The sequence below is a fragment of the Balaenoptera acutorostrata genome, chromosome 3 (assembly GCF_949987535.1).
Source record: "Balaenoptera acutorostrata chromosome 3, mBalAcu1.1, whole genome shotgun sequence".
In the NCBI taxonomy this organism is placed as follows: Eukaryota; Metazoa; Chordata; class Mammalia; order Artiodactyla; family Balaenopteridae; genus Balaenoptera; species Balaenoptera acutorostrata.
This window is the reverse complement of record NC_080066.1, coordinates 86,203,481-86,231,189: the sequence shown is the minus strand read 5'-3', so window position 1 is coordinate 86,231,189 and position 27,709 is coordinate 86,203,481. Positions and strand designations below refer to the sequence as shown.

The 27,709-nt window shown below is 38.5% G+C and overlaps 1 protein-coding gene across 3 annotated transcripts in view; it reads left to right on the top strand.

Moving 5' to 3' along the window:
- Nucleotides 1–27,709, top strand: part of AP4E1 (adaptor related protein complex 4 subunit epsilon 1) — a 97,584-nt gene that overhangs the window by 22,767 nt on the left and 47,108 nt on the right. For 2 of the 3 annotated variants that reach the window (XM_057542579.1, XM_007170400.3), the window contains exons 9-12: nucleotides 3,733–3,855; nucleotides 3,958–4,067; nucleotides 15,404–15,706; nucleotides 17,873–17,987. In XM_057542579.1, the coding sequence (XP_057398562.1) occupies nucleotides 3,733–3,855; nucleotides 3,958–4,067; nucleotides 15,404–15,706; nucleotides 17,873–17,987 (651 nt within the window). Of the gene's footprint in view, nucleotides 1–3,732; nucleotides 3,856–3,957; nucleotides 4,068–7,393; nucleotides 7,534–8,570; nucleotides 8,684–8,790; nucleotides 8,910–15,403; nucleotides 15,707–17,872; nucleotides 17,988–27,709 lie in introns of all 3 variants that reach the window. The other variant, XM_007170399.3, reaches the window with a different exon arrangement.

The window sequence follows — 27,709 nt, the reverse complement described above, 5'->3', positions numbered from 1 at the left end:
CATAAAGATTTATTGATGTAATAGGACCTTGAAAGATAGGATTAAGATAGCCAGAAGGGAGGTTAAAAGTGGTTCTAAGGCAGAGGGAACATGAGAGAAGGTGTAGAAGCGGGGGTGTTTAAAACAGTTTCAGAGAACAGTGACTTGCCAGCCTGATTGGACAGTTCATAGTGGAAGCAGTGGGAAGCCCATATTGTGGAGGTCCTCCCGTGGCAGCCAAAGGAACTTTATACTGTATAAATCTGGAGGTATGGAATAGTTTGGGGCAGGGTACTGATAAGATGAGAAAGACATTTTTAGTAAACTATTTGGTAAATTGGGAGAATTACGTAAAATGGAGTATAAGGGATAGAACCATCAAAAGTAGATAGAAGTACTTTTCCCACTAAGTACACCTAAAAACTCTGGACATTATATGTAAAATAAACATATAAGACTCTGAAAGGTGGATAAATGAAGGTAGACTGGTTAGGGACCTTGGCATGCAAGGAACGACACCAAGGTGAGTACCCTAGGCTTTCTTTTTGCCTCATATACCCCAGACTGGGTACTGGAGAGCCAGCAGTCTGAAAATGCCAACAGGTGCAGACAAAAATGCCCTGAAAAAAGCCTGCTCTCTAGCTAAAGGACTAAGGGAAAAAGAGCAAACTAGCAAGATAGAAAACTTTCAGATAATAGCTCTTCTATTACAGTCAAGCACCACACAGAAAAAACTGTGGACCACCCACAGCAGCAGAGGCTGAATGGAGAGTCAAGATTTCCACCCTCACCAGATATAATGAGGTACCCCAACCCTTCCACGGGGCTAGTGGTGAAGACCAAGAGGGACAGCTGCAGTTTCATCCCTGCCAGATGTTAAGGGGGACCCTCCCTGGCGTTGCCAGTAGAGATGATGTGGGAAGCCTGGATTTCACATTATCCAGGAGTAGGGAATAATGAGGTACCCCTCCCATCTTTCCTGAGGTGGCGTTAGAAGAAGCCTAGTGATGAGTTAGGGCTTTTAAACTGGTCACGTATACCAGGGCCACCCCCTTAATCTCAGTGCAGGTTGTATAGGGAGCAGTAACGGGGTGCCCCTCCCTCTTCCAGGCAGGGTACCTCCACAACCCATCCAGAAGGAACCAGCATCCCCTGCCTCTCCAAGTGTTAAAGGAGGCAGAACGGAGAATCTGGACTGCCACCCTCATTGCATGGTACCCACATCTCCCTGCCAGAGTGGTGACAGTAGTTAACTTATTTAAAATGAAAGTAAAGTCTAGTCTGAAGGATACAGTGTCAGTAGAACTTCTTCAAATTTTGTGCATAATCCTACCCAAAATATCTATGATAAAACCACAGTGTCACAAATGTTAGAACGTTATTAATTTTTAATTTGTTAATTTTTTACTTGATGGTATTTTGATTAGGACCTGGCTTGCTCTGGAAGAGTAAACAAAGCTCCACGATGCATTTTACTTTTAGAAATCCTTAGAGGTTCTACAGCAAGTCCCCTACATACAAACAAGTTCCGTTCCGAGAGCGTGTTTGTAAGTCCAATTTGTTCATAAGTCCGACAGAGTTAACCTAGGTACTCAACCAACACAGTTGGCTATGTAGTACTGTACTGTAATAGCTTTATAACACTCTTCACACAAATAATACATAAAAAACAAACACAAAAATAAAGCATTTTTAATCTTACAGTACAGTACCTTGAAAAGTACGGTAGTACAGTACAGCCGCTGGCATACAGGGGCACGTTTGTATCTTCGAAAGTTTGCAACTTGAAGGTTCATATGTAGGGGACTTACTGTATTCTTTTAACCACTGCAGTGAGGAGACAACAGAGTAATTGCTTTTTCATTTATGGACTTAGACTTTTGTAGAGTTGGAGAATAAAGGCTCTTAGCCTCTAAATTTTAAAATAATTTAAAAACCTATTAAGTTCATTTCAGCTCATTTATGCCTAGGTTGACTAACAAGTGCAATTTTTGAACTATTAATTTTACTTAAACTAGCTTTTCAGAAATCTTATGAGCATCTAAATATAAAAGTTTAGGTTTTAGACGGGTATTGAGAAGCTTTTGCTGTCAGTAAAACATCTTGATAGGAGAGTTCTAAATGGCAGAAATCCATAAAGGAAAATATGTCAGTTATGATAGAAAATGGAACATCATCATTTTTAATCTTACTTAGGACTAGCATGTTTGTTCAGGGTTTGACAAACTTTTTCTGAAAAGGGGGCTAGATAGTAAATATTTTAGGTTTTGTGTAGGTCATATAGGTTTTTGTCATATATTCTCCTTTGTTTGTTTTAAACCTTTAAAAATGTATACCTAAAACTAATAATTTTATATGTGAGTTATATCTCAAAAAATGTAAAAAATCATTCTTAGTTCACAGCTTACAAAGATAGGCTGAGGGCTGTGTTTAATGATGTGTTGCCTACTCATGCCTTAGTTGATTAGTTAGTTGACTAAGGCTCTCTCTGTTTACTTCGTGAAGTCATAAAATCAACTTTTTTCATAGCACAGAGTAAAGACTTTTTACAGCATAACATCTGGATATATAAAGTATCTTTTTAGGTTCAATTGACTTACTTTGTAGGTTTTTCCTTTAATTAAAGTCAGTTCCCTTCTTAAAGAGTTGTTTATTTCTTAAAAATCTTTCCTTCTGATTTCTTTTCTCTCTCCTTCTTTAGAAAGTATTTATTTATGTAAAGCTTTTTACTGGAAATTTATATGTGTATCAATTGATAGGCAACTTAGCAGTGTAAAACATAGTTGAATATTCAGGATCTATCTTATGTCCTGTACACAAATGTTTGATTGTTATGTTTTAAGCTTTTGGAAAAAGAGCAGGAGTGATTCTATCAAAGACACGATACGCTTCAACTATGTAGTAGAACTGTTTTTAAGTCTGCTGATTCTGTGTCTCACTTCTCATTCTGTGATTCCAAAGGACATGCAGGACTTTATGGTGCCTAAATGATTCTTCTTTACCATGGCAAAGCTCCAGCTCTTTGACTCATGCTCTTTAAGAGCGTTTGAGAAAAATTTTAGTATCCACTTTGATCATCTATTATAGTTATCAGATCTTTGATGAGACTAGAAAATCAAATTTGAACACTATTAAGATGTTCAGTAGATTTTCTATATCCTTGGAGGTTAATTGTTAAAAAGTGATTTGAAGATTTTTGAGTAGTGGCCCTATTTTGAAATAAATGCTAGAGCATCCTGAAATGATTATGTTGAAATAAACCACACTGAAATAAACTACATATACAGTTTCTGTGTAAAAGTGGTAGAAACTGCCTAAGAATAAATTATTTTGAAGCATTCAAGGAGTGTTGGAAGTATCTATTTATATAGGAACAATGAATGTATTACTTATGTGTCCGTTAGAATGTGATTTCCTTGAGGGCAGGGGTTTTTGTCATCGCTATATCCATACTAGTAGAACAATGTCTGGCTCATAGGAAGTTTCAGAAAATACTTGTTGCATGACTGAATATATCATTCTTATCTATTAATATATATCATTCTCTTTAAATTGTACTGTGGTAACGTAATCCTAACAACTGTATAAAGCCTGAAAACAATAAAGTTCTTATCTTTGAAAAATTTCCATAAGTAAGATTTTTGACTAAAACTGACCTTCCAATTAGTTTGTTTTGTTAGGAGTTCTACACAGATATATTCTTTTATTATGCCTTAATATGATCCCTGACATTATAATATTTTATTTCTGTAGCTATTCTGTTTGAATGTGTACATACAGTCTATTCTATTTATCCTAAATCGGAATTACTTGAGAAGGCTGCCAAGTGCATTGGAAAATTTGTTTTGTCACCTAAAATAAATCTCAAATATTTAGGTAAGATGATTGGTTCTTTTGATGGAAATTACCAAGAGAGTTTTTGAAATTTGCTGGGTATTTGTCCTATGTCACTTTCTATAATGTAATCTTTGCTTCTAGGATTGAAGGCTCTTACCTATGTTATCCAACAGGATCCCACTCTGGCTCTTCAACACCAGATGACAATAATTGAATGCTTAGACCATCCTGATCCCATTATTAAAAGAGAGGTAAACTGGTATTTTGAGTAATGTATGTGAAGTGTTACAGTTTTTAAACTCTGTTGGTATTATGGAGAGAGATTAAAATGGTGGGCAGCGTGTATGTGCACACGTGTGTATTTTAACTTTTGAGTGCATTTTATTCTTTCTATTGAAGTTTAAGGAACTTTTCTAAAAAGCACTTGTGTCAGTAATTACAAGAATGGTTTTATTTTTTTAATTTATTTTTTAAAAACATCTTTATTGGAGTATAATTGCTTTACAATGGTGTATCAGTTTCTGCTTTATAGCAAAGTGAATCAGCTATACATATATCCCCATATCTCCTGCCTCTTGCGTCTCCCTCCCACCCTCCCTATCCCACTCCTCTAGGTGGTCACAAAGCACTTAGCTGGTCTCCCTGTGCTGTGCGGCTGCTTCCCACTAGCTATCTGTTTTACATTTGGTAGTGTATATAAGTCCATGCCACTCTATCACTTCGTCCCAGCTTACCCTTCCCCCTCCCCGTGTCCTCAAGTCCATCCTCTATGTCTGTGACAAGAATGGTTTTAAATTATGAGTTGGGACTTCCCTGGTGGCACAGTGCTTAAGAATCCGCCTGCCAATTGCAGGGGAACCCTGGTCCGGGAAGATCCCACATGCTGCAGAGCAACTAAGCCCGTGTGTCACAACTACTGAGCCTGTGCTCTAGAGCCCACAAGCCACAACTACTGAGCCCACGCGCTGCAGCTACTGAAACCCATGCACCTAGAGCCCATGCTCCACAACAGGAGAAGCCACCGCAATGAGAAGCCTGCACACCGCAACAAAGAGTAGCCCCCGCTCGCTGCAAGTAGAGAAAGCCTGCGTGCAGCAAGGAAGACCCAACACAGCCAAAAATAAAAATAAATAAATAAGTTTTAAAAATAAATAAAATAGAAAATGAAACAAAAGCTGTCAAGACAAGAACACTCTTAAAAAAAATAATAAAAAAATAAATTATGAGTTGGAGGAGTTAGGTCCAGTTACCTGTATAGGATTCATTAATATCTTTTTGGTCCAAGAATTGTATCAGTCGGAGACCTGAATTCTATTCCCAGGTCTTCCTGTTAGTACAGTTTTAAGAAGTAATTTATGATGATTAATATTTTCCATTATTAACATCTATAAACTAGGCTAATGCAGTCCCTATTGAATATGTAGGAATGTTGAAAGAATTAATAAAGATATCCCTAAAATGGTTTGAACTTTTTGGAAGGAAAGGTGTATAATTTACTTAATTTTTTTCAACTTTTTCCCTTTATAAAATTGCTTCAGTATCTACTTGGGTATCCATGTAGATATATCTGTTAATTCTCATGTAGAGAATCACTCTATACCTTCATTTAAAATGGTATATGGGACCTAGGTAAGAAGAGTAGATAGTTTTATTTCTGATTTTAAAAATAATAAAGATAAAAAGAATCTACTAAACATCTAAATTACTTAAAAGCAGTGAATTAAAAGTAGTTTATTGAGAGAACACTGTATTACATTAAACAACTATAATTTTTAAAAGATAAGATTAAAAATTTTGAATTTTAGAAGTACTATTTTTGAAATAATATTTTCAAGAAATTGCCATCTACATATATATACATATATGTTTTTTGCATTCATATTTTTAATCTTCTGAAAATTGTTACCTGCCTTGAATGAATCCAGGAAGTTTACAGATGTACTAATTTCTATGTGTGGACATTGTAGAAAAATGAGAAGATGCCAAGGGACATTAACAAATAATTATATGGCTCTTCCACTTTGAACAGACATAGAGCATGCATTTTCTTTGTGTGGTTAAGTACTAAATTGAACACAGGTGACTTAGATATAGTTTTTTTAGTGCTGTATTTATTTATTAGGATCTCATTTAAAAATGAAGGTCAAAGGGAAACTAGATAACTTTTAAAATTTGAAGTCTGATCTGTGGTGAGAAAAGTAGCTTGAATTTTTGGGGAAGGGTACTGAGTATCAGTGGTGCCCCAAGAAGGCACTGCAGTACTGTCTCCTCGATGCCACTGTCACTTCTAACCTCCATCAGTAACTATATGGCAAGAACTTTGGTCCTGGGGTATGGAGTGACCTGTTGCTTGGGGCTGGGATTCCCTTTTACCTGATTTTATTACTTTTCTTTCATAGCAGGGAAAAAGAAGGCAAGAAGGAGTTAACAGAAAAGACCTTTAGCCATGCAGTTCATAATACCAGTCCCCATTCAGTCCTGGAAATGCTAAATTTCATGGTCTTAGAGTAGGAAGTAAATTTGGTGTACATTATCTTAAAATACGTGACATATAGAGTCTACAGGAAGCATGTCTGAAGCAGCTTCATAGGTTGAAAGCTATAAATACATGGGGGACCTATGTATTTATAGATTTTAAATGGTGTTAAGGATTAACTGGAACAGTTTAAAAAAAATTCAAAATCTGTTGTACTTGAAGTCCTGGGTATAAGGACTGAAAAATTAGAAAGAACCCTAAAGATAGATGAACAAATTTGATGAGAAGGATATGTGGAAATTCTCCTGCAGCTAATATTCTTGATCCTGAAATTCCAGTAAATGATGCTTTCTCTTTATTGCCCTTTGTCTCATACTGATTTCTGGGAACTATGATATTTTTAGAACCCTGATGTAGGGCCTCAGAAAGCCAGCCAAATGGGAGCTTACTCTGGTACTGGTCTTCCTTCATCTTACTTCAGGCAGCAAGAGGTATATGCCTCATCACTGAGAAAGCTGTAAAATGGTTCTTCCTTTGATACCCGAGATTCTGAACGTAGGCTTTGTTGGGCTTTGAAGTGCTTGCACTACCTTATCCATCCATTAGAGACCGTTTGCCCTTAGCTGACAAATCTATTCAAGTGTGGTTTTCTGTTGTTCGGGTAGTGTGGAAAAAGCATTTTGCAAAACTGGATTTTTATATGTGTATGCATGTATACACACACAGGCGCATGTGCATAGCACACAGGCCTAAGTAATGTAGGTTTAAGAAGCTGTTACATTTTTAGAAAATAGATTATTAACCTTTTAACTTTTTAGTCTTTACATGGCCTGTCATGTAGAGATGTCAGATCATAATTATCTATATCAATAGAAGGCTTTTGGACTTTGGATTACAATTCTTTTTTTTTTTTTTTGACAATAGTCTTACCTTTCTTAAGTTCTGTTCAGTTAAAATGTGCATTTCTTGAGCACCTATTAACTGCCCAGTAGAGCTACATAAAAGTGGAAGAATCAACTGTTATAAACCTATATGTTACAGTATTTATTTGTTATCATGCATAGTTTTATAATACTATTTTTATTTTTCTTTCTTAAATAGACTCTGGAACTTCTTTACAGAATTACTAATGCACAGAATATAACAGTGATTGTCCAGAAAATGCTTGAATATTTACATCAGAGCAAAGAAGAATATATTATCGTCAATTTGGTTGGCAAAATAGCTGAGCTGGCTGAGAAATATCCTTTGTTTGGACCATGAGTCATAAAATACCTTTAGTTACACAGTGACTTTTAAATGATTGGTCTAGACGTGGTCACTTGCAGGTTGAGTTCAGAGGCCCAGCAGTAACTTCCATTCCTGATATTCAAGCCTCTCTTGTTGTCAAAAACAAGAATTTGTGTAGACTTCCTAGGGCATGACTTTTTTCCTGGTTCTTTTTATTCCATTGGTCACTATTATCAGCAGGAGGATACAGGAATCTCTGTCTGATTCCTCTTAGAGCCCCTCCTTGTCTTTGACTTTACTTCCTACTCAGTTTCTTTCCTGAGTAAAAGTTCTTGTTGTTTTGGGGGGATTGTTGAGGGGATCAGGATGCTAAAATTTATCCTTTACACTACTGTTTATACTGGAAATTGTCACAGTAAAGTAGTTGGCAACTCCATTCACATGTTACTTTTCTTCACATTTGTTTTTTAAAAGTCAAAGGAACTTTGCAGGTCACGAGGTTACTCATCATTCTTTTTAAGATGTCTGTTGTTTAAATCTAAGATTGAATGAATGAATAATGCTGATCAAAGTATCTTGGAAATTGCTTAAGTGTAGTTTTGTCCTAACCAGCGCTATAGCTCTGGCCAGCAGAATGATAGAATTTTAGAAGTGAAGAGGAATAGATTAGAAAAGAGGGTAAACTTGTTCAGATAGACATGTCACAACATTTAGCTTCTGAAGTGCATATCATTTTCCATTGTTTTTGTCCATAGTTAGCTGGAACATTTCTTTCAATTATTTCACAGTTATTTATTGGACACCTGTTATGTGCAATATATGGTGCTAGATAAAGCAACATGAACTGGTTTATTAAGTTTATTCAATAAGCTTTTGCTGAGCACCTTTTTACATAAAACTGGAGTATAGAACAATTTATTGGCAGAAGTTAAAGGTATAAATGCCAAACTAGGATGAATTGAGAGTTATTTTTTTTAAGATTTATACAGAAAGGATAATTTTAATAAGTGGCATCTGGAAGTGTACTTGTTCTTAACACTGTGGACACATATGCTCCTGATAATGCGTGGTTTATTCAGACAATGAATGCTGTATTTTCAGTGGGAGGAGATGTTATGCATCCTGATATTCCCAATAACTTTCTGAGACTGCTAGCAGAGGGTTAGTAAACTATTGCATTCTGCAAAGATTTTAAAATTAAATGTTTTTATTACAGAGTCCTTAGAGAATTTAGTGGAAATTAAAATGGTATATTAATTTCTTTGTAGGTTTTGATGATGAAACAGAAAATCAACAATTAAGGCTCTATGCAGTTCAGTCTTATTTCACTTTACTAGATGTGGAAAATGTGTTCTACCCACAGAGATTTCTTCAAGTTATGAGTTGGGTGAGCAAAGTACATTGAATCATAAATGTTTATATTATTTTTTTATAGTCAAATACTAATAATATATTTCTTCAGAAATCATTCAGTTCTACTCAGTTAACTCCTTCAGCTGTCAATTTTCTTTCCCAGTGGCTACCTTCTATCACTTAACTATTTACTTATCTATTCATTCTCTCTGCCGTCTCACTTGACTAGTCTTTTAAATATGGATATTTATTTAGATGCCTGTCTGTGTCTACAATGCATTTGTTGTGTTTTCTATGTGAATCTATTTATGAATATGTGAATACTCATGTATCTGTGCTATGTTAGCTTTCTATTGCTGCATAATAATGTTACCACAAACTTAAAACAACATACATTTGTTATCTCACAGTTTCTGTGGGTTAGGAGTCCAGGCATGGGTTCTCTGCTTAAGGTCTTTCAGGGTTGCAGTCAATGTGTCACTTGGGGCTGCTGTTTCATCTGAAGCTTGATTAGTAAAGGATCTGCTTCCAAGCTCACATGTGGTTGTTGGCAGAAATCAGTTTCTTGCATCTGTAAGACTGAGGGTTTGAGGTTCAGACTGTTGACTGTTGGCTGCCCTTAGCTCCCAGAGCTGCCCTCAGTTTCTTGCCAGGTGGGCCTCCCAACATGGCTGCTTGCTTCATCAAAGCCAGCAAGGAGATCATCTCTGCAAAACAAGGTCACAGTTTTATGTTATATAAACCTACATAATCGTATACATCCTGTCACCTTTGTATATTCTTTCTTGTGCATATGAGTGAGCACTTCTTTAGGGGGAGATTTGGAGAAGTGCAGCTCTGGGTCATAGAATATTCACACTTTAATATTTTATGGTTTTGCCAAATGTTAGCATGTTAACCATAATTTTACCCAGACTTTTATTAAATAATTCTTTGAAAAAATGGCATAATAAATACCCCTATACTTTTCACCTAGATTCCCAGTTAATATTTTTAACCGCCTTTGCTTTACTGTATCTATTGGGTTCCATAAGATCTTATGGAAAATCCCGAACGAACATTTTGGCCAACCCAATACATCTATATCTATAGCTAGGTCTACCTGTGTACAGTTTGTTTTGTTGAGCCATTTAAAATTGAGTTGCAGACCTCATGACACTTACCCTATAAAAAATTCAGTGTGACTCTCCCAAGAGTGACGTTCTAGGTATCCATAAAACCATTATTGCACTAAGAAATGTGACCTTAATTCATTAATATCACCCAATATACGGTCCATATTCAGACTTATCCAGTTGTCCAGAAAATGTCTCTTATGACTGTTTTTCTGCTCCTCCCAATCCCATATCAGGTTAAGATTCACAAATTGCATTTAGTTATATCTTTTAGCCTCTTTTATTTTACAGTGATGCTCAGTTTCTTTTTGTTTTCATGACATTGATTTTTTTGGATGAATACTGTTGACTCGCAGAATGTCCAGCATTCTGAATTGGACTATTTCTGGTTCAGTTAAACATTTTTAGCAAGAATACTACATTGTCAGTATGTATTTCTCACTGCATTGTGTCAGGATGCCTATAATGTCAGTTCCTCCAATTATTGGTGATAGTAAATTTCTTTGTTTGGTTAAGATGGTGACCTTTGTAAAGGGTCTCACCATTGTAAAGGTGCTGTTTCTCCTTACTAATTTAGAACTAATCTGTGAGGTGATTCTGTGAGACTTTGTGAACATCTGTTCTTCAACTATCATCAATGGTTTTAGCATTGATAATCCTTGCCTAAATTGATTGTTGTATTTGGTGGCCATTTGTATTTTCCTCCATGAACATGACATGTTCATATATTTAGAGTGTTTCTTTTTCTACAGCATACAAATCCTGTACCCGTTTTGTTAGATTTATACTTAGGTACAGATGGTCCCTGATTTAAGATGGTTAAGCTTATGATTTTTCAACTTTACAATGGTGCAAAGTGATACAAATTCAGGAGAAACTTCAAAATCTTTTTTTTTTAATTGAAGTATAGCTGATTTACAATATTATATTAGTTTCAGGTGTACAGCATGGTGATTCATTATTTTTGCTGATTATATTCCGTTATTGATTATTACAAGATAATGGGTATAATTTCCTGTACTATACAGTATATCCTTGTTGCTTATCTATTTTATACATAGTAGTTTGTGTCTCTTAATCCCTTACCCCTAACTTGCCCCTCCCCGCTTCCCTCTCTCCACTGGTAACCACTAGTTTGTTTTCTTCTTCTTTTCATTTTATTTTATTTTATTGAAGTATAGTTGATTTACAGCATGTGTTAGTTTCTGGTGTACAGCAAAGTGATTCAATTATACATATATGTACATACTCTTTTTCATGTTCTTTTCCATTATGGTGTAGTACAGGATTTTGAATATAGTTCCTTGTGCTATACAGTAGGACATTGTTGTTTATCTATTTTATATATAGTAGTTTGTATCTGCTAATCCCAAATTCCTAATTTATCCCTCCCCCAACCCCTTTCTCCTTTGGTAACCATAAGTTTGTTTTCTATGTCTGTGAGTCTGTTTCTGTTTTGTAGATAAGTTCGTTTGTGTCATATTTTAGATTCCACATATAAGTGATATCATATGGTGTTTGTCTTTCTCTTTGACTTACTTCACTTAGTATGATAATCTCTAGGTCCACCTATGTTGCTGCAAATGACATTATTTCATTCTTTTTTATGGGTGAGTAGTATTCTATTGTGTATATATACCACATCTTCTTTATCCATTCAGTATGTTGATGGGCATTTTAGGTTGTTTCTTTGTCTTGGCTGTTGTAAATAATGCTGCTATGATCACTAGAGGCATGTATCTTTTCAAATTATAGTTTTCTCCAGGTATATGCTCAGGAGTGAGATTGCTGGATCATATGGCAACTCTATTTTTAATTTTTTTAAGAAACCTCTGTACTGTCTTCCATAGTGGCTACACCAATTTAAATTCCCACCAACTATATAGGAAGGTTCTCTTGTCTCCACACCCTCTCCAGCGTTTGTTATTTGTAGACTTTTTGATCATAGTCATTCTCACAGGTGTGAGGTGGTATCTCATTGTGGTTTTGATTTGCCTTTCTCTAATAATTAGTAATGTTGAGCATCTTTTCATGTGCCTGTTAGCCATCTGTACGTCTTCTTTGGAAAAATGTCTGTTCATGTCTTCTGCCCGTTTTTTTATACTATACTTTTTTTTTTTTAATTTTTATTTATTTATTTATTTATTTATTTATTTTTGGCTGTGTTGGGTCTTCGTTTCTGTGCGAGGGCTTCCTCCAGTTGTGGCAAGCGGGGGCCACTCTTCATCGCGGTGCGCAGGCCTTTCACTGTTGCAGCCTCTCTTTGTGCGGAGCACAGGCTCCAGACGCGCAGGCTCAGTAGTTGTGGCTCACGGGCCCAGTTGCTCCGCGGCAAGTGGGATCTTCCCAGACCAGGGCTCGAACCCGTGTCTCCTGCATCGGCAGGCAGAGTCTCAACCACTGCGCCACCAGGGAAGCCCTTCTGCCCGTTTTTTCATTGGGCTGTTTGTTCTTTTGATATTGAGTCGTATGAGCTGTTTGTATATTTTGGAAATTAAATCCTTGTTAGTTGCATTATTTGCAAATATTTTCTCAGATTATGAGGGTTATCTTTTCATTTTGTTGATGGTTTCCTTTACTGTGCAAAAAGCTTTTAAGTTTAATTGCATCCCATTTGTTTATTTTTGCCTTAGGAGACAGATCCAAGAAAATATTGCTACAATTTATGTCAAAGAGTGTTCTTTTCTAGGAGGTGTATGTCTCAGGTCTTACATTTAGGTTGTTAATCCATTTTGAGTTTATTTTTGTATATGTTGTGAGGAAATGTTCTAATCTCATTGTTTTACATGTAGCTGTCCAGTTTTCCCAGCACCAGTTATTGAGGAGACTGTTTTTTTCTCTGTCCTATACTCTTGCTTCCTTTTTTTCACAGATTAGTGGACATTAGTGTATAGGTTTATTCCTGTATTTTGTTCTTATACTCTGCAATCTTGCTGAACTCACTTATTAATCTAGAATTGTTTTTTGTAGATTTCTTGAGACCATGTTAAGAATTTTTACATCTCTGTGCATGAGGGATAGTGGTCTATAGTTTTCTTGTTTTTTTCTACTCTGTTTGGTTTTGGTATCAAGGTAATACTGGCTTCATAAAATGCTTGGGAGTGTTCTTTCCTCTTCTGTTTTCTGGAAAGATTGTGTGCAAGGGTGTTGTTTAGTTTTTAAGTGTTTTGAAAATTTCCTGTTATCTTTCCTGTTACTGATTTCTAGTTTGATTCCGTTGTTGTCAGAGAAAGTACTCTATAATTTCAGTTCTTTTAAGTTTGTTGAGGTTTATTTTATGGCCTAAGATATGATCTGTCTTATATGTTCTGTGGGTGCTTGAAAAGAGTGGGTATTCTGCTTATTGCTGGGTGGTGTGTTCTATAGATGTGGATTAATTCTTTTGGTGATGGTGTTGAGATGGGGTGTAGATATCTCTAACTATGTGGCCTCCACTGAGCCTGAGTCTCTGCTAGGCTTCCGCTGACACCACTCCAGCAGAGAGGGGGAGGGCTAGCTCTTTAAACTTGGGTGGAGGTGAAATATAGGCTTCCTATGTAGTCTTCACAGACACTGCAGAAGAGTGGGCCTTTCTACAGCTTGGTGGGGATGAAGTTCCTGGTTTTCACTCAGTCTCTCTGTTACCACCCTTGCTGGGGAGTTGGGATGATTTTTACAACCTGGTAGGTGTTGAAGTCTTGACTCTCCACTCCACCTTTGCTGGTATGGGTGGGGTTACAGTTTTTTCTATTTGGTGCTTGGCTGGAGTAGAGGGATTATTATCTGAAAGTTTTCTGTCTTCCTGGCCCTTTGGCTAGAAGGCAGGCTTTTCTTGGGGCTTTTTTGTCCGTCTCCCACTGGCATTTCTAGGTTGCTGGCTCTCAAGTACCCAGTCTGAGGTATATGAGGCAACAGATAACCCACTGTATTGTTCCTTAGGTCCCAAGGTTCTTAGTGATCTGCCTTTTTTTCTCTACCTTTCAGTCTTTGTATATGTGTTTTATGTATAACATTAAGGGGTTTTAGATGTACTTAGCAGGAAGAATAGGGGAAAAATTCACCTACTCTATCTTCCCAGAAGCTTAAGTCCATTGATTTTTTTTAAAAATTAATTAAATTAATTAATTTATTTTTGGCTGCATTGGGTCTTCGTTGCTGCGCGCGGGCTTTCTCTAGTTGCAGTGAGTGGGGGCTACTCTTTTTTTTTTAACATCTTTATTGTAGTATAATTGTTTACAATGATGTGTTAGTTTCTGCTTTATAACAAAGTGAATCAGCTATACATATACATATATCCCCATATCTCCTCCCTCTTGCGTCTCCCTCCCACCCTCCCTATCCCACCCCTCTAGGTGGTCACAAAGCACCGAGCTGATCTCCCTGTGCTATGTGGCTGCTTCCCACTAGCTATCTGTTTTACATTTGGTAGTGTATATATGTCCATGCCACTTTCTCACTTCATCCCAGCTTACCCTTACCCCTCCCCGTGTCCTCAAGTCCATTCTCTACGTCTGGCAGGCTGATTCTTAACCACTGTGCAACCAGGGAAGCTCAAAGTCCATTGATTTTTGAACTGGGATTTAGGTTACCTGTTCTTCTAGAGCTTCCTTCCATCTTTTATTAAACCAGTCAAAAAGTTATCTTACTGTTTAAGAATTGAATTTATGTAGTCCTATTTCTTTTTTTTTTCCTCTTCTTGTTACTAGCCATAAATCTTCCCTTGCCTATCACCTCACCTCACTGTTTTTTCTTGCTGGTCCCAGTATTATACATGAATATACTTCATAAATACTACTTAGGAAAGATCTCACACTCCATGAATTATCAGTTTATTAACGACCCTTAGACCAATAGGATTATATATCACCTGAATAAATTAGATGTAGGAAAGAGTATGTGTAAAATAGATCAGTGTTCGTCAGAGTCTCTTCTGTGGATCATCTACATCAGAATCAGCTGATGCTTTTTCAGAATGTGTATTGTAGATCCCCACCACAGACATACTAAATCAGATTTTCTGGGCTGAGAGTATAGAAATGTGTATTTTTATGAAACACCTCAGGTGGCTCTTATGCGTACTAGTATGTGAGAACCACTTGTTTAAATGCTTATTGGAAAAAATAGTAACAGAATGTGAAAGTGCTTTTAAAAACCAACATCCAAACCTGGAAGTTCAGAAGAAAGCTAACTTGTAATGGTATGCTACTTTATATATTGTTAACGATAAAGATGTGGAAAACCTTTTTGTATTCACTTCCAATTCTTGGTGTAATTTTGAACCTAAAATATACAATTGTATCTTTAATAATTTCTTCACCATGAGAATATGTTTAGTGTAAGTTAAATTCACTCCGGCAGTAGGCACTTTGTTTAGATTTCTGAGTATAGTTGTTATATAACTTGATACTTACATATATACATTTCTTTGTTTTAGGTTTTAGGAGAGTATTCCTACCTCTTAGGTAAGGAAACGGGAGAGGAAGTTATAACCAAGCTCTACAAGTTACTTACGAGTGACTCCATTTCTTCAGAAACAAAAGCCTGGATAATTGCTGCTGTGACCAAGTTGACACCCCAAGCACACTCTTCTAATATAGTTGAGAGATTAATCCAGGAATTTACCACATCTTTGGATACTTGTTTGAGACAGCATGCATTTGAATTAAAACATTTGCATGAGAATGTGAAATTTATGAAGGGCTTGCTTCCAGTTGATAAGAGTTGTGAAGACATGGTGGTAAGATATCTGCATTCCATCTTTTACAAAATTGCATTGTCTTTAAGCAGAATAATTCTTACATTTGTGATATATCTGGAATATGCCAAAATGTCATTTCTGTAGCACTTTAGATGAAGGTTGGCATTTTTCTCACATTAGTGTGAGAGGGCATTTGAGAGCTTCTACTCAGTAGTGATCCTAAATAGTCAGGAAGACTAATCTGTTCTGGAGAACTGCAGTGAAGGGGTTTATAGTCTATGACAATCTCTTTTAACATATAATAATTTGAGAACTTAAAAATTTTATCTCCTTTGAACTTCTCTAATATGTCATTTTATTATTGCTCTCTTTTCTTTGACAATGTAAGAAAAAAACAGTTCTCCATTTTATTTTGTCCATCTACTATCTAAATTTTTACTACTTTGGAACCTGATCACCCGCCTTTTCTTCTCCCACCTACTTTCAGCCAGTGCTGCTTTTAATCCAAAGCACTTAGTTACTGCTCACCTCTGAGTTCTCTCTCAGATTGGTGTAAATCTGAAAACTTCCAAAAGGAGGTCAGATTTGTTCAAATTTTTATATTAGATGTCATATAGTTGAAGAAGAGGGGAGGATGGGCAATATTCCCACTAATTATGACTCAGATGTTCATGGCTTGTATTCATTTTGAACCTTTGTTCATTAATTTTTTTCATTAGCTCCTCATGGGCAGAGGCCTTGGTTTAACATTTGTTGGCATTCCAGAGACTATATGAATAAATATGGTATACATAGTATTAAACTAGTTAGTTACTCTACTTCCCTTTCTTCCAATAAAAGATAATGATGATGACATGGCTTCATCGCTTAAGAATCTTATCGAGGGACTTCCCTGTCGGTCCAGTGGTTAGGACTTTGCCTTCTAATGCAGGGGGTGTGGGTTCAATCCCTGGTTGGGGAGCTAACATCCCACATGTCTCGTGGCCAAAAAACTATAACATGAAACAGAAGCAATATTGTAACAAATTCAATAAAGACTTTAAAAGTGGTCCACATGGAAAAAAAAACTTAAAAAAAAAACTTATCAAAACTAAACTTTGCCAAATGCACAGTGTGACATGCCACTTAAATTTTTTGAGAATTACCTGCTGTTCTAAATTATCTGAGCTGTTTGTATACACTTGGCTAAATTAGGAGAGGCAAATCTGTGGTTTCTGAGGTCGTTACTGCTATATCCTCTTGTGTATCTCATTTTTATTTCTCCCCTCACTTTTTCTTTTCTCCTTTTCCCCTTACTCTTTCTTCATCTCTTTATTTCTTTTCATTTAAGCATTCTCTTGTACCTTTCTATTCTTGTACTTTATTGAAATTAAGTAATTTTCCACAGGTTTGTAACAAAGCATTTTTAGGTAGAAAGGAATAAGATAGTTAAATCAAAGGCACTGTGAGAGGCTGGATAATGGGCCTCCCCAAGATAATCACATCTTAATCCCTGGAACCTGTGCATATGTTACTTTATGGTAAAAGGGACTTCGTAGGTTTGATTAAGTTAAGGATTTTGTAATGGGAAGATTATCTTGGATTATCTGAGTAGGCATGATGTAATCACAAGGGTCCTTATAAAAGTGAGGCAAGAGGTCAGAGAGGAGAAGGCCAAATAACAGTAGAAGCAGAGATTGCTTCTGGATATAGCCACAAGCCGAGGAATGCTGGCAGCCTCTAGGAGCTGGAAGAGACAAGAAACCTATTCTCCGCTGGAGCCTCCAGAAGGAAGTAGCCTTTGCTGGGGGCTTTGTTTTTAGCCCCCAGCAGCAGGAAACTAATGTAGACACTATAGTTCATAGTGTATGTGTCTTCTCCTCTGGTAGATTACAAGTCTCATGAGGCAGGACTTGTGTCTTCCTTTGTCTCACTTATAGCATCTAACATGATGCCTTAACATTTTGGATGCACAAAAATGTATTCTGCAGTGCAGTGAAATGAATACTAAGTGCACATGACTTATATTGTTAGATTCTTAGCTGAGTGTTTTGATTATAGATGTTTCAGAAAGAGAGTTGAGTAGCAATTCTAGGGTTGAAGTTCTGTTTTTCACTTAAAAATTATTTTTAGGAAATATGGGCTGAAATCACTTCTGTGAATGTGCAGTCTACTGTTTAGGGTAAGTTTTTTTTAATTCCTAATTTTTGCTTTACTTTAATATAGGTAGATGCTTCCTTATCTTTTCTGGATGGTTTTGTGGCTGAAGAACTAAGTCAGGGGGCAGCACCTTACAAACCTCACCACCAACGGCAGGAGGAAAAGCTTTCTCAGGAAAAAGGTAATTTTTCATGGGTTTATAATAAGCTAGATTGTAGGGATATCACTTTTTAATGCAATTGATATTATAGTCATGTAAGTAAATAACTGAGGAGATTCATTATCTCTCATTAAGTCTGCTTGTGACTTGTTCACCCTGACCTTGTTTGGGGTAAACAGGAAAAAAAAGTTAGCCTAGAGGTGTTCCCAAAGCCATAGGTTTCATGTACGTAAGTGCCTAAGATATGGCAGCCATCCTGGAATTTTAGAAGAACTTGAAGGTGGAATTATCATGTTGGTCACTGTGTAAAGGGCTGACAGATATCAGCGTGAACATATCTGCAGAAGAGTTTCAGAAGAAAACTCTGCTTTCTATGAACTAGTGAGTTTCATTTTATTCTGAACAATCTTGTATAGTTTAAGTGTGTTAAAATGCTTCCTCCAATGAAATATCTGATCAGTGAATTTAGGAACAGCTTAGAAAGAAAAGAATAACTTTACATTTAAAAAATGTAGGCTGTCAGGGAAAGACTTCTGTCATTATTTTAGTAAAGAGGAGATCACTGAGATATTTGATGGTGGATGGGAGAGATATGTATATATATATATATAGATATAGATATAGATATAGATATATGAATAAAGGGAGACCATTAAATATTATCTATACAGGAATTCAGAATGTTAATACTGAAAAGTTCAATGCCGAAAGGTCTTTTTTTTTCTCCTATTCATTATTTAATGATTTTGTAGAGTACTTATTATTTTTTAGGTTCTGTGCTAGGCATATGAGTACAACTAAATGGTTGATCCTACAATGAAACCAAAAAGTATAAACACTAATAATAGGCTTGATGTTATTTTTTCGTGGAAGTATTTGCTCTTTTAAGATTTTTGACATTATTTAGCACAATGATACCTAAAGGCCTAGAAAATACAATTTTCTTTCAAAAGGTAATCAGTTTCCTTCCCATTTAACTCCTCATGTATTGATAGAATATGTGGGGGGAAATAAAGTTTTGAATTACAGTTGCCCAACCTCTGACTATAGTGCATATAGAGACCTTATGACATCCAAGGCATGGAGTGAAAATCTGGAGTTCCAGAGTGGGAGACATGGTCCAGTTGTCATATTTCCTTATTTTCAAATATCTGGGGGCCATCAGTTGCTCTTTTTTTTTTTTTTCCTTTTTTTTTTTTGGCTGTGCTGTGTAGCATGCAGGATCTTAGTTCCCCGACCAGGGATCAAACCCATGTCCCCTGCAGTGAAAGCACAGAGCCCTAACCATTGGACCACCAGGGAATTCCCCATCAGTTGCTCTTATTACTGCAATTCAAGGCTAGGGTAGGTAAGAGTGGGTAGGACAAGGAGCCTAATTTCTGGCACTGCCTTTCTTCTTTCTTAAAATAAGTTAAGTGGCTGATGCAAATATAATAGCCCTGAAACCCCCCAAGCTAGTATATTCATTTGCCAAGTACATTTTTGATCATGGAATCATCATTATAAATGGGGTTAAACTGTCAAATTAAGCTCTTCCCCTCTCCTCCCAAACCTATTTTTCAAAAGTTCTCTAAAGTAAAATTGAAATTTCATGAGCCTAAACTGTCTTTTATATCATGGAAAAGGAAATCAGTTACAAGACAGGACATAGCAAGTGCTTATGCTATATACTTGAAGAATAAGTTATAAAATCATGTATCTTATAATTGTGGCTATGACAGAAAGTAAAGAGTGGGGGAAAATAGGTATTTTCTGCCTAAAAAGTTGTTAATTCTAGAATCCTTCAGTTGGCAATCAGTTCTGATACTGATATTGTTTGAGATTTTTATAAATCAGTTGAAGAGTAGTAGTCAAATGTCACTTCTATGAAGGATACAGTACTTAGCTCTCTTGGGTAGAAAAATGCCAAGTTCATAACAATAAACTTCAGGAAAATATTGTAAGATAATGAGAATTAGCAAACATAGGTGGGATAGTGGGGAACAAACTTTTATTACCAGTTCCTACCAAAGAAAAGCATTGAGGAATCAGTGTGGATTATTCTGTTAAAACGTTATTTGAATATGTTGTAGCCCCAATGTTAGATAAAACCAGAGATAATAAGGGGAAGTAGCAGGATAATCTCCTGTCTACAGAACTATGGATTTTTTTTTTTAACATCTTTATTGAAGTTTAATTGCCTTACAATAGTGTGTTAGCTTCTGCTTTATAACAAAGTGAATCAGTTATACATATACAATATGTTCCCATTTCTCTCCCCTCTTGCATCTCCCTCCCTCCCACCCTCCCCATCCCACCCCTCTAGGTGGTCACAAAGCACCGAGCTGATCTCCCTGTGCTGTGCGGCTGCTTCCCACTAGTTATCTATTTTACATTTGGTAGTGTATATATGTCCATGACACTCTCTTACCCTGTCACATCTCACCCCACCCCCTCCCCATATCCTCAAGTCCATTCTCTAGTAGGTCTGTGTCTTTATTCCTGTCTTGCCACTAGGTTCTTCATGGCCTTTTTTTTTTTCCCCTTAGATTCCGTATATATGTGTTAGCATACTGTATTTGTTTTTCTCTTTCTGACTTACTTCACTCTGTATGACAGACTCTAACTCCATCCACCTCATTACAAATACCTCCATTTCATTTCTTTTTATGGCTGAGTAATATTCCATTGTATATATGTGCCACATCTTCTTTATCCATTCATCTGTCGATGGACATTTAGGTTGCTTCCATGTCCTGGCTATTGTAAATAGAGCTGCAATGAACATTTTGGTACATGACTCTTTTTGACCTATGGTTTTCTCAGGGTATATGCCCAGTAGTGGGATTGCTGGGTCATATGGTAGTTCTATTTGTAGTTTTTTAAGGAACCTCCATACTGTTCTCCATAGTGGCTGTATCAATTTACATTCCCACCAACAGTGCAAGAGTGTTCCCTTTCCTCCACACCCTCTCCAGCATTTATTGTTTCTAGATTTTTTGATGATGGCCATTCTGACCGGTGTGAGATGATATCTCATTGTAGTTTTGATTTGCATTTCTCTAATGATTAATGATGTTGAGCATTCTTTCATGTGTCTGTAGGCCATCTGTATATCTTCTTTGGAGAAATGTCTATTTAGATCTTCTGCCCATTTTTGGATTGGGTTGTTCGTTTTTTTGTTATTGAGCTGCATGAGCTGCTTGTAAATCTTGGAGATTAATCCTTTGTCAGTTGCTTCATTTGCAAATATTTTCTCCCATTCTGAGGGTTGTCTTTTGGTCTTGTTTATGGTTTCCTTTGCTGTGCAAAAGCTTTTAAGTTTCATTAGGTCCCATTTGTTTATTTGTGTTCTTATTTCCATTTCTCTGGGAGCTGGGTCAAAAAGAATCTTGCTGTGATGTATGTCATAGAGTGTTCTGCCTATGTTTTCCTCTAAGAGTTTGATAGTGTCTGCCCTTACACTTAGGTCTTTAATCCATTTTGAGTTTATTTTTGAGCATGGTGTCAGGGAGTGTTCTAATTTCATACTTTTACATGTTCCTGTCCAATTTTCCCAGCACCACTTATTGAAGAGGCTGTCTTTTCTCCACTGTATATGCTTGCCTCCTTTATCAAAGATAAGTTGACCATATGTGTGTGGGTTTATCTCTGGGCTTTCTATCCTGTTCCATTGATCTATATTTCTGTTTTTGTGCCAGTACCAAACTGTCTTGATTACTGAAGCTTTGTAATATAGTCTGAAGTCAGGGAGCCTGATTCCCCCAGCTCCATTTTTCGTTCTCAAGATGGCTTTGGCTATTCGGGGTCTTTTGTGTTTCCATACAAATTGTGAAATTTTTTGTTCTAGTTCTGTGAAAAATGCCAGTGGTAGTTTGATAGGGATTGCATTGAATCTGTAGATTGCTTTGGGAAGTAGAGTCATTTTCACAATGTTGATTCTTCCAATCCAGGAACATGGTATATCTCTCCATCTATTTGTATCCTCTTTAATTTCTTTCATCAGTGTCTTATAATTTTCTGCATACAGGTCTTTTGTCTCCTTAGGTAGGTTTATTCCTAGATATTTTATTCTTTTTGTTGCAATGGTAAATGGGAGTGTTTTATTAATTTCACTTTCAGATTTTTCGTCATTAGTGTATAGAAATGCAAGAGATTTCTGTGCATTAATTTTGTATCCTGCTACTTTACCAAATTCATTGATTAGCTCTAGGAGTTTTCTGGTAGCATCTTTAGGATTCTCTATGTATAGTATCATGTCATCTGCAAATAGTGACAGCTTTACTTCTTCTTTTCTGATTTGGATTCCTTTTATTTCTTTGTCTTCTCTGATTGCTGTGGCTAGGACTTCCAGAACTATGTTGAATAATAGTGGTGAGAGTGGGCAACCTTGTCTTGTTCCTGATCTTAGTGGAAATGGTTTCAGTTTTTCACCATTGAGGACAATGTTGGCTGTGGGTTTGTCATATATGGCCTTTATTATGTTGAGGAAAGTTCCCTCTATGCCTACTTTCTGCAGGGCTTTTATCATAAATGGGTGTTGAATTTTGTCGAAAGCTTTCTCTGCATCTATTGAGATGATCATATGGTTTTTCTCCTTCAATTTGTTAATATGGTGTATCACACTGATTGATTTGCGTATATTGAAGAATCCTTGCATTCCTGGGATAAACCCCACTTGATCATGGTGTATGATCCTTTTAATGTGCTGTTGGATTCTGTTTGCTAGTATTTTGTTGAGGATTTTTGCATCTATGTTCATCAGTGATATTGGCCTGTAGTTTTCTTTCTTTGTGACATCTTTGTCTGGTTTTGGTATCAGGGTGATGGTGGCCTCGTAGAATGAGTTGGGGAGTGTTCCTCCCTCTGCAATATTTTGGAAGAGTTTGAGAAGGATAGGTGTTAGCTCTTCTCTAAATGTTTGATAGAATTCACCTGTGAAGCCATCTGGTCCTGGGCTTTTGTTTGTTGGAAGGTTTTTAATCACAGTTTCAATTTCAGTGCTTGTGATTGGTCTGTTCATATTTTCTATTTCTTCCTGGTTCAGTCTTGGCAGTTTGTGCATTTCTAAGAATCTGTCCATTTCTTCCAGGTTGTCCATTTTATTGGCATAGAGTTGCTTGTAGTAATCTCTCATGATCTTTTGTATTTCTGCAGTGTCAGTGGTTACTTCTCCTTTTTCATTTCTAATTCTATTGATCTGGGTCTTCTCCCTTTTTTTCTTGATGAGTCTGGCTAATGGTTTATCAATTTTGTTTATCTTCTCAAAGAACCAGCTTTTAGTTTCATTGATTTTTGCTATTGTTTCCTTCATTTCTTTTTCATTTATTTCTGACCTGATCTTTATAATTTCTTTCCTTCTGCTGGCTTTGGGGTTTTTTTGTTCTTCTTTCTCTAATTGCTTTAGGTGCAAGGTTAGGTTGTTTATTCGAGATGTTTCCTGTTTCTTGAGGTAGGCTTGTATTGCTATAAACTTCCCTCTTAGCACTGCTTTTGCTGCGTCCCATAGGTTTTGGGTCGTCGTGTCTCCGTTGTCATTTGTTTCTAGGTATTTTTTTTGTTGTTGTTTCTAGGTATTTTTTGATTTCCCCTTTGATTTCTTCAGTAATCACTTCGTTATTAAGTAATGTATTGTGTAGCCTCCATGTGTTTGTATTTTTTACAGATCTTTTCCTGTAATTGATATCTAGTCTCATAGCGTTGTGGTCGGAAAAGATACTTGACACGATTTCAATTTTCTTAAATTTACCAAGGCTTGATTTGTGACCCAAGATATGATCTATCCTGGAGAATGTTCCATGAGCACTTGAGAAAAATGTGTATTCTGTTGTTTTTGGGTGGAATGTCCTATAAATATCAATTAAGTCCATATTGTTTAATGTATCATTTAAAGCTTGTGTTTCCTTATTTATTTTCATTTTGGATGATCTGTCCATTGGTGAAAGTGGGGTGTTAAAGTCCCCTACTATGACTGTGTTGCTGTCAATTTCCCCTTTTATGGCTGTTAGTATTTGCCTTATGTATTGAGGTGCTCCTATGTTGGGTGCATAAATATTTACAATTGTTATACCTTCCTCTTGGATCGATCCCTTGATCATTATATAGTGTCCTTCTTTGTCTCTTGTAATAGTCTTTATTTTAAAGTCTATTTTGTCTGATGTGAGAATTGCTACTCCAGCTTTCTTTTGATTTCCATTTGCATGGAATATCTTTTTCCATCCCCTCACTTTCAATCTGTATGTGTCTCTAGGTCTGAAGTGGGTCTCTTGTAGACAGCATATATATGGGTCTTGTTTTTGTATCCATTCAGCCAGCCTGTGTCTTTTGGTGGGAGCATTTAATCCATTTACATTCAAGGTAATTATCGATATGTATGTTCCTATTCCCATTTTCTTAAATGTATTGGGTTTGTTATTGTAGGTGTTTTCCTTCTCTTGTGTTTCTTGCCTAGAGAAGTTCCTTTAGCATTTGTTGTAAAGCTGGTTTGGTGGTGCTGAACTCTCTCAGCTTTTGCTTGTCTGTAAAGGTTTTAATTTCTCCATCAAATCTGAATGAGATCCTTGCTGGGTAGAGTAATCTTGGTTGTAGGTTTTTCTCCTTCATCACTTTAAGTATATCCTGCCACTCCCTTCTGGCTTGCAGAGTTTCTGCTGATAGGTCAGATGTTAACCTTATGGGGATTCCCTTGTGTGTTATTTGTTTTTTTTCCCTTGCTGCCTTTAATATGTTTTCCTTATATTTAATTTTTGACAGTTTGATTAATATGTGTCTTGGCGTGTTCCTCCTTGGGTTTATCCTGTATGGGACTCTCTGTGCTTCCAGGACTTGATTAACTATTTCCTTTCCCATATTAGGGAAGTTTTCAACTATAATCTCTTCAAAAATTTTCTCAGTCCCTTTCTTTTTCTCTTCTTCTTCTGGTACCCCTATAATTCGAATGTTGGAGCGTTTAATGTTGTCCCAGAGGTCCCTGAGACTATCCTCAGTTCTTTTCATTCTTTTTTCTTTATCCTGCTCTGTAGTAGTTATTTCCACCATTTTATCTTCCAGGTCACTTATCCTTTCTTCTGCCTCAGTTATTCTACTATTGATCCCATCTAGAGTATTTTTAATTTCATTTATTGTGTTCTTCATCATTGCTTGGTTCCTCTTTAGTTCTTCTACATCCTTGTTAAATGTTTCTTGCATTTTGTCTATTCTATTTCCAAGATTTTGGATCATCCTTACTATCATTATTCTGAATTCTTTTTCAGGTAGACTACCTATTTCCTCTTCATTTGTTAAGTCCAGTGTGTTTTGAGCCTGCTCCTTCATCTGCTGTGTGTTTTTCTGTCGTCTCATTTTGCCTATCTTACTGTGTTTGGGGTCTCCTTTTCACAGGCTGCAGGTTCGTAGTTCCCGTTGTTTTTGGTATCTGTCCCCAGTGGCTAAGGTTGGTTCAGTGGGTTGTGTAGGCTTCCTGGTGGAGGGAACTAGTGCCTGAGTTCTGGTGGATGAGGCTAGATCTTGTCTTTCTGGTGGGCACTTCCACGTCTGGTGGTGTATTTTGGTGTGTCTGTGGCCTTATTATGATTTTAGGCAGCCTCTCTGCTAATGGATGGGGTTGTGTTCCTGTCTAGCTAGTTGTTTGGCATAGGGTGTCCAGCACTGTAGCTTGCTGGTCGTTGGGTGAAGCTGGGTCTTGATGTTGAGATGGAGATCTCTGGGAGATTTTTGCCGTTTGGTATTACGTGGAGCTGGGAGGTCTCTTGTGGACCAGTGTCCTGAAGTTGGCTCTGCCACCTCAGAGGCACGGCCCTGATGCCTGGCTGGAGCACCAAGAGCCTTTCGTCCACACAGCTCAGAGTAAAAGGGAGAAAAAATAGAAAGAAAGAAAGAAAGAAAGAGGCTATAATATAGTGAAGTAAAATAAAGCTATTGTAAAGCAAAGCTATACAGACAAAATCTCACCCAGAAGCATATACATATACACTCACAAAAAAAAGGAAAAGGGGAAAAATTAATATCTCCTGCTCCCAGAGTCCACCTCCTGAATTTAGGATGATTCGTTGTCTATTCAGGTATTCCACAGATGCAGGCACATCAAGTTGTTTGTGGAGTTTTAATCCGCTGCTTCTGAGGCTGCTGGGAGAGATTTCCCCTTCTCTTCCCTGTTCGCACAGCTCCTGGGGTTCAGCTTTGGATTTGGACCCTCCTCTGCGTGTAGGTCGCCTGAGGGCGTCTGTTCCCCGCCCAGACAGGACGGGGTTAAAGGAGCAGCTGCTTCGGGGGCTCTGGCTCACCCAGGCCGCGGGGAGGGAGGGGTACAGAGGAGGCGGGGCGAGCCTGCAGCGTCAGAGGCCGGCGTGACGTTGCACCAGCCTGAGGCGCGCAGTGCGTTCTCCCGGGGATGTTGTCCCCGGATCCCGGGACCCTGGCAGTGGCAGGCTGCACAGGCTACCGGGAGGGGCGGTGTGGAGAGTGACCTGTGCTCACACACAGGCTTTTTGGAGGCGGCAGCAGCAGCCCCAGTGTCTCACGCCCGTCTCTGGGGTCCGCGCTGATCGCCGCGGCTCGCGCCCTTCTCTGGAGTTCGTTTAGGCGGCGCTCTGAATCCCCTCTCCTTGCGCGCAGCGAAACAAAGAGGCAAGAAAAAGTCTCTTGCCTCTTCGGCAGCTGCAGACCTTTTCCCGGTCTCCCTCCCGGCTAGCTGTGGTGCGCCAACCCCTTCAGGCTGTGTTCACGCCGCCAGCCCCAGTCCTCTCCCTGCGCTCCGACCGAAGCCGAGCCTCAGCTCCCAGCCCCGCCCGCCCCGGCGGGGGAGCAGACAAGCCTCTCGGGCTGGTGAGCGCTGCTCGGCGCCGAGCCTCTGTGCGGGAGTCTCTCCGTTTTTCCCTCTGCGCCCCTGTTGCTGTGGAATCCGCGCTGATAGCCGCGGCTCGCGCCCTTCTCTGGAGTTCGTTTAGACGGCGCTCTGAATCGCCTCTCCTTGCCCGCCGCGAAACAAAGAGGCAAGAAAAAGTCTCTTGCCTCTTCGGCAGCTGCAGACTTTTTCCCGGACTCACTTCCAGCTACCTGTGGTGCACTAAACCCTTCAGGCTGTGTTCACGCTGCCAGCCCCAGTCCTCTCCCTGCGATCCGACTGAAGCCGAGCCTCAGCTCCCAGCCCCGCCCGCCCCGGCGGGGGAGCAGACAAGCCTCTCGGGCTGGTGAGCGCTGCTCGGCGCCGAGCCTCTGTGCGGGAATCTCTCCGTTTTTTCCTCTGCGCCCCTGTTGCTGTGGGGTCTGCGCTGATAGCTGCGGCTCGCGCCAGTCTCTGAAGTTCGTTTAGGCGGTACTCTGAATCCCCTCTCCTCGCGCACCAGGAAACACAGAGGGAAGAAAAAGTCTCTTGCCTCTTCGGCAGCTGCAGACTTTTTCCCCGGACTCCCTCCCGGCTAGCTGTGGCGCACTAGCCCCCTTCAGGCTGTGTTCACGCCGCCAGCCCCAGTCCTCTCCCTGCGATCCGACCGAAGCCCGAGCCTCGGCTCCCAGCCCCGCCCGCCCCGGCGGGGGAGCAGACAAGCCTCTCGGGCTGGTGAGTGCTGCTCGGCGCTGAGCCTCTGTGCGGGAACCTCTCCGCTTTGCCCTCCGCACCCCTGTGGCTGCGCTCTCCTCCGTGGCTCCAAAGCTTCCCCCCTCCGCCACCCGCAGTCTCCGCCCGCGAAGGGGCTTCCTAGTGCGTGGAAACCTTTCCTCCTTCACAGCTCCCTCCCACTGGTACAGGTGCCGTCCCTATTCTTTTG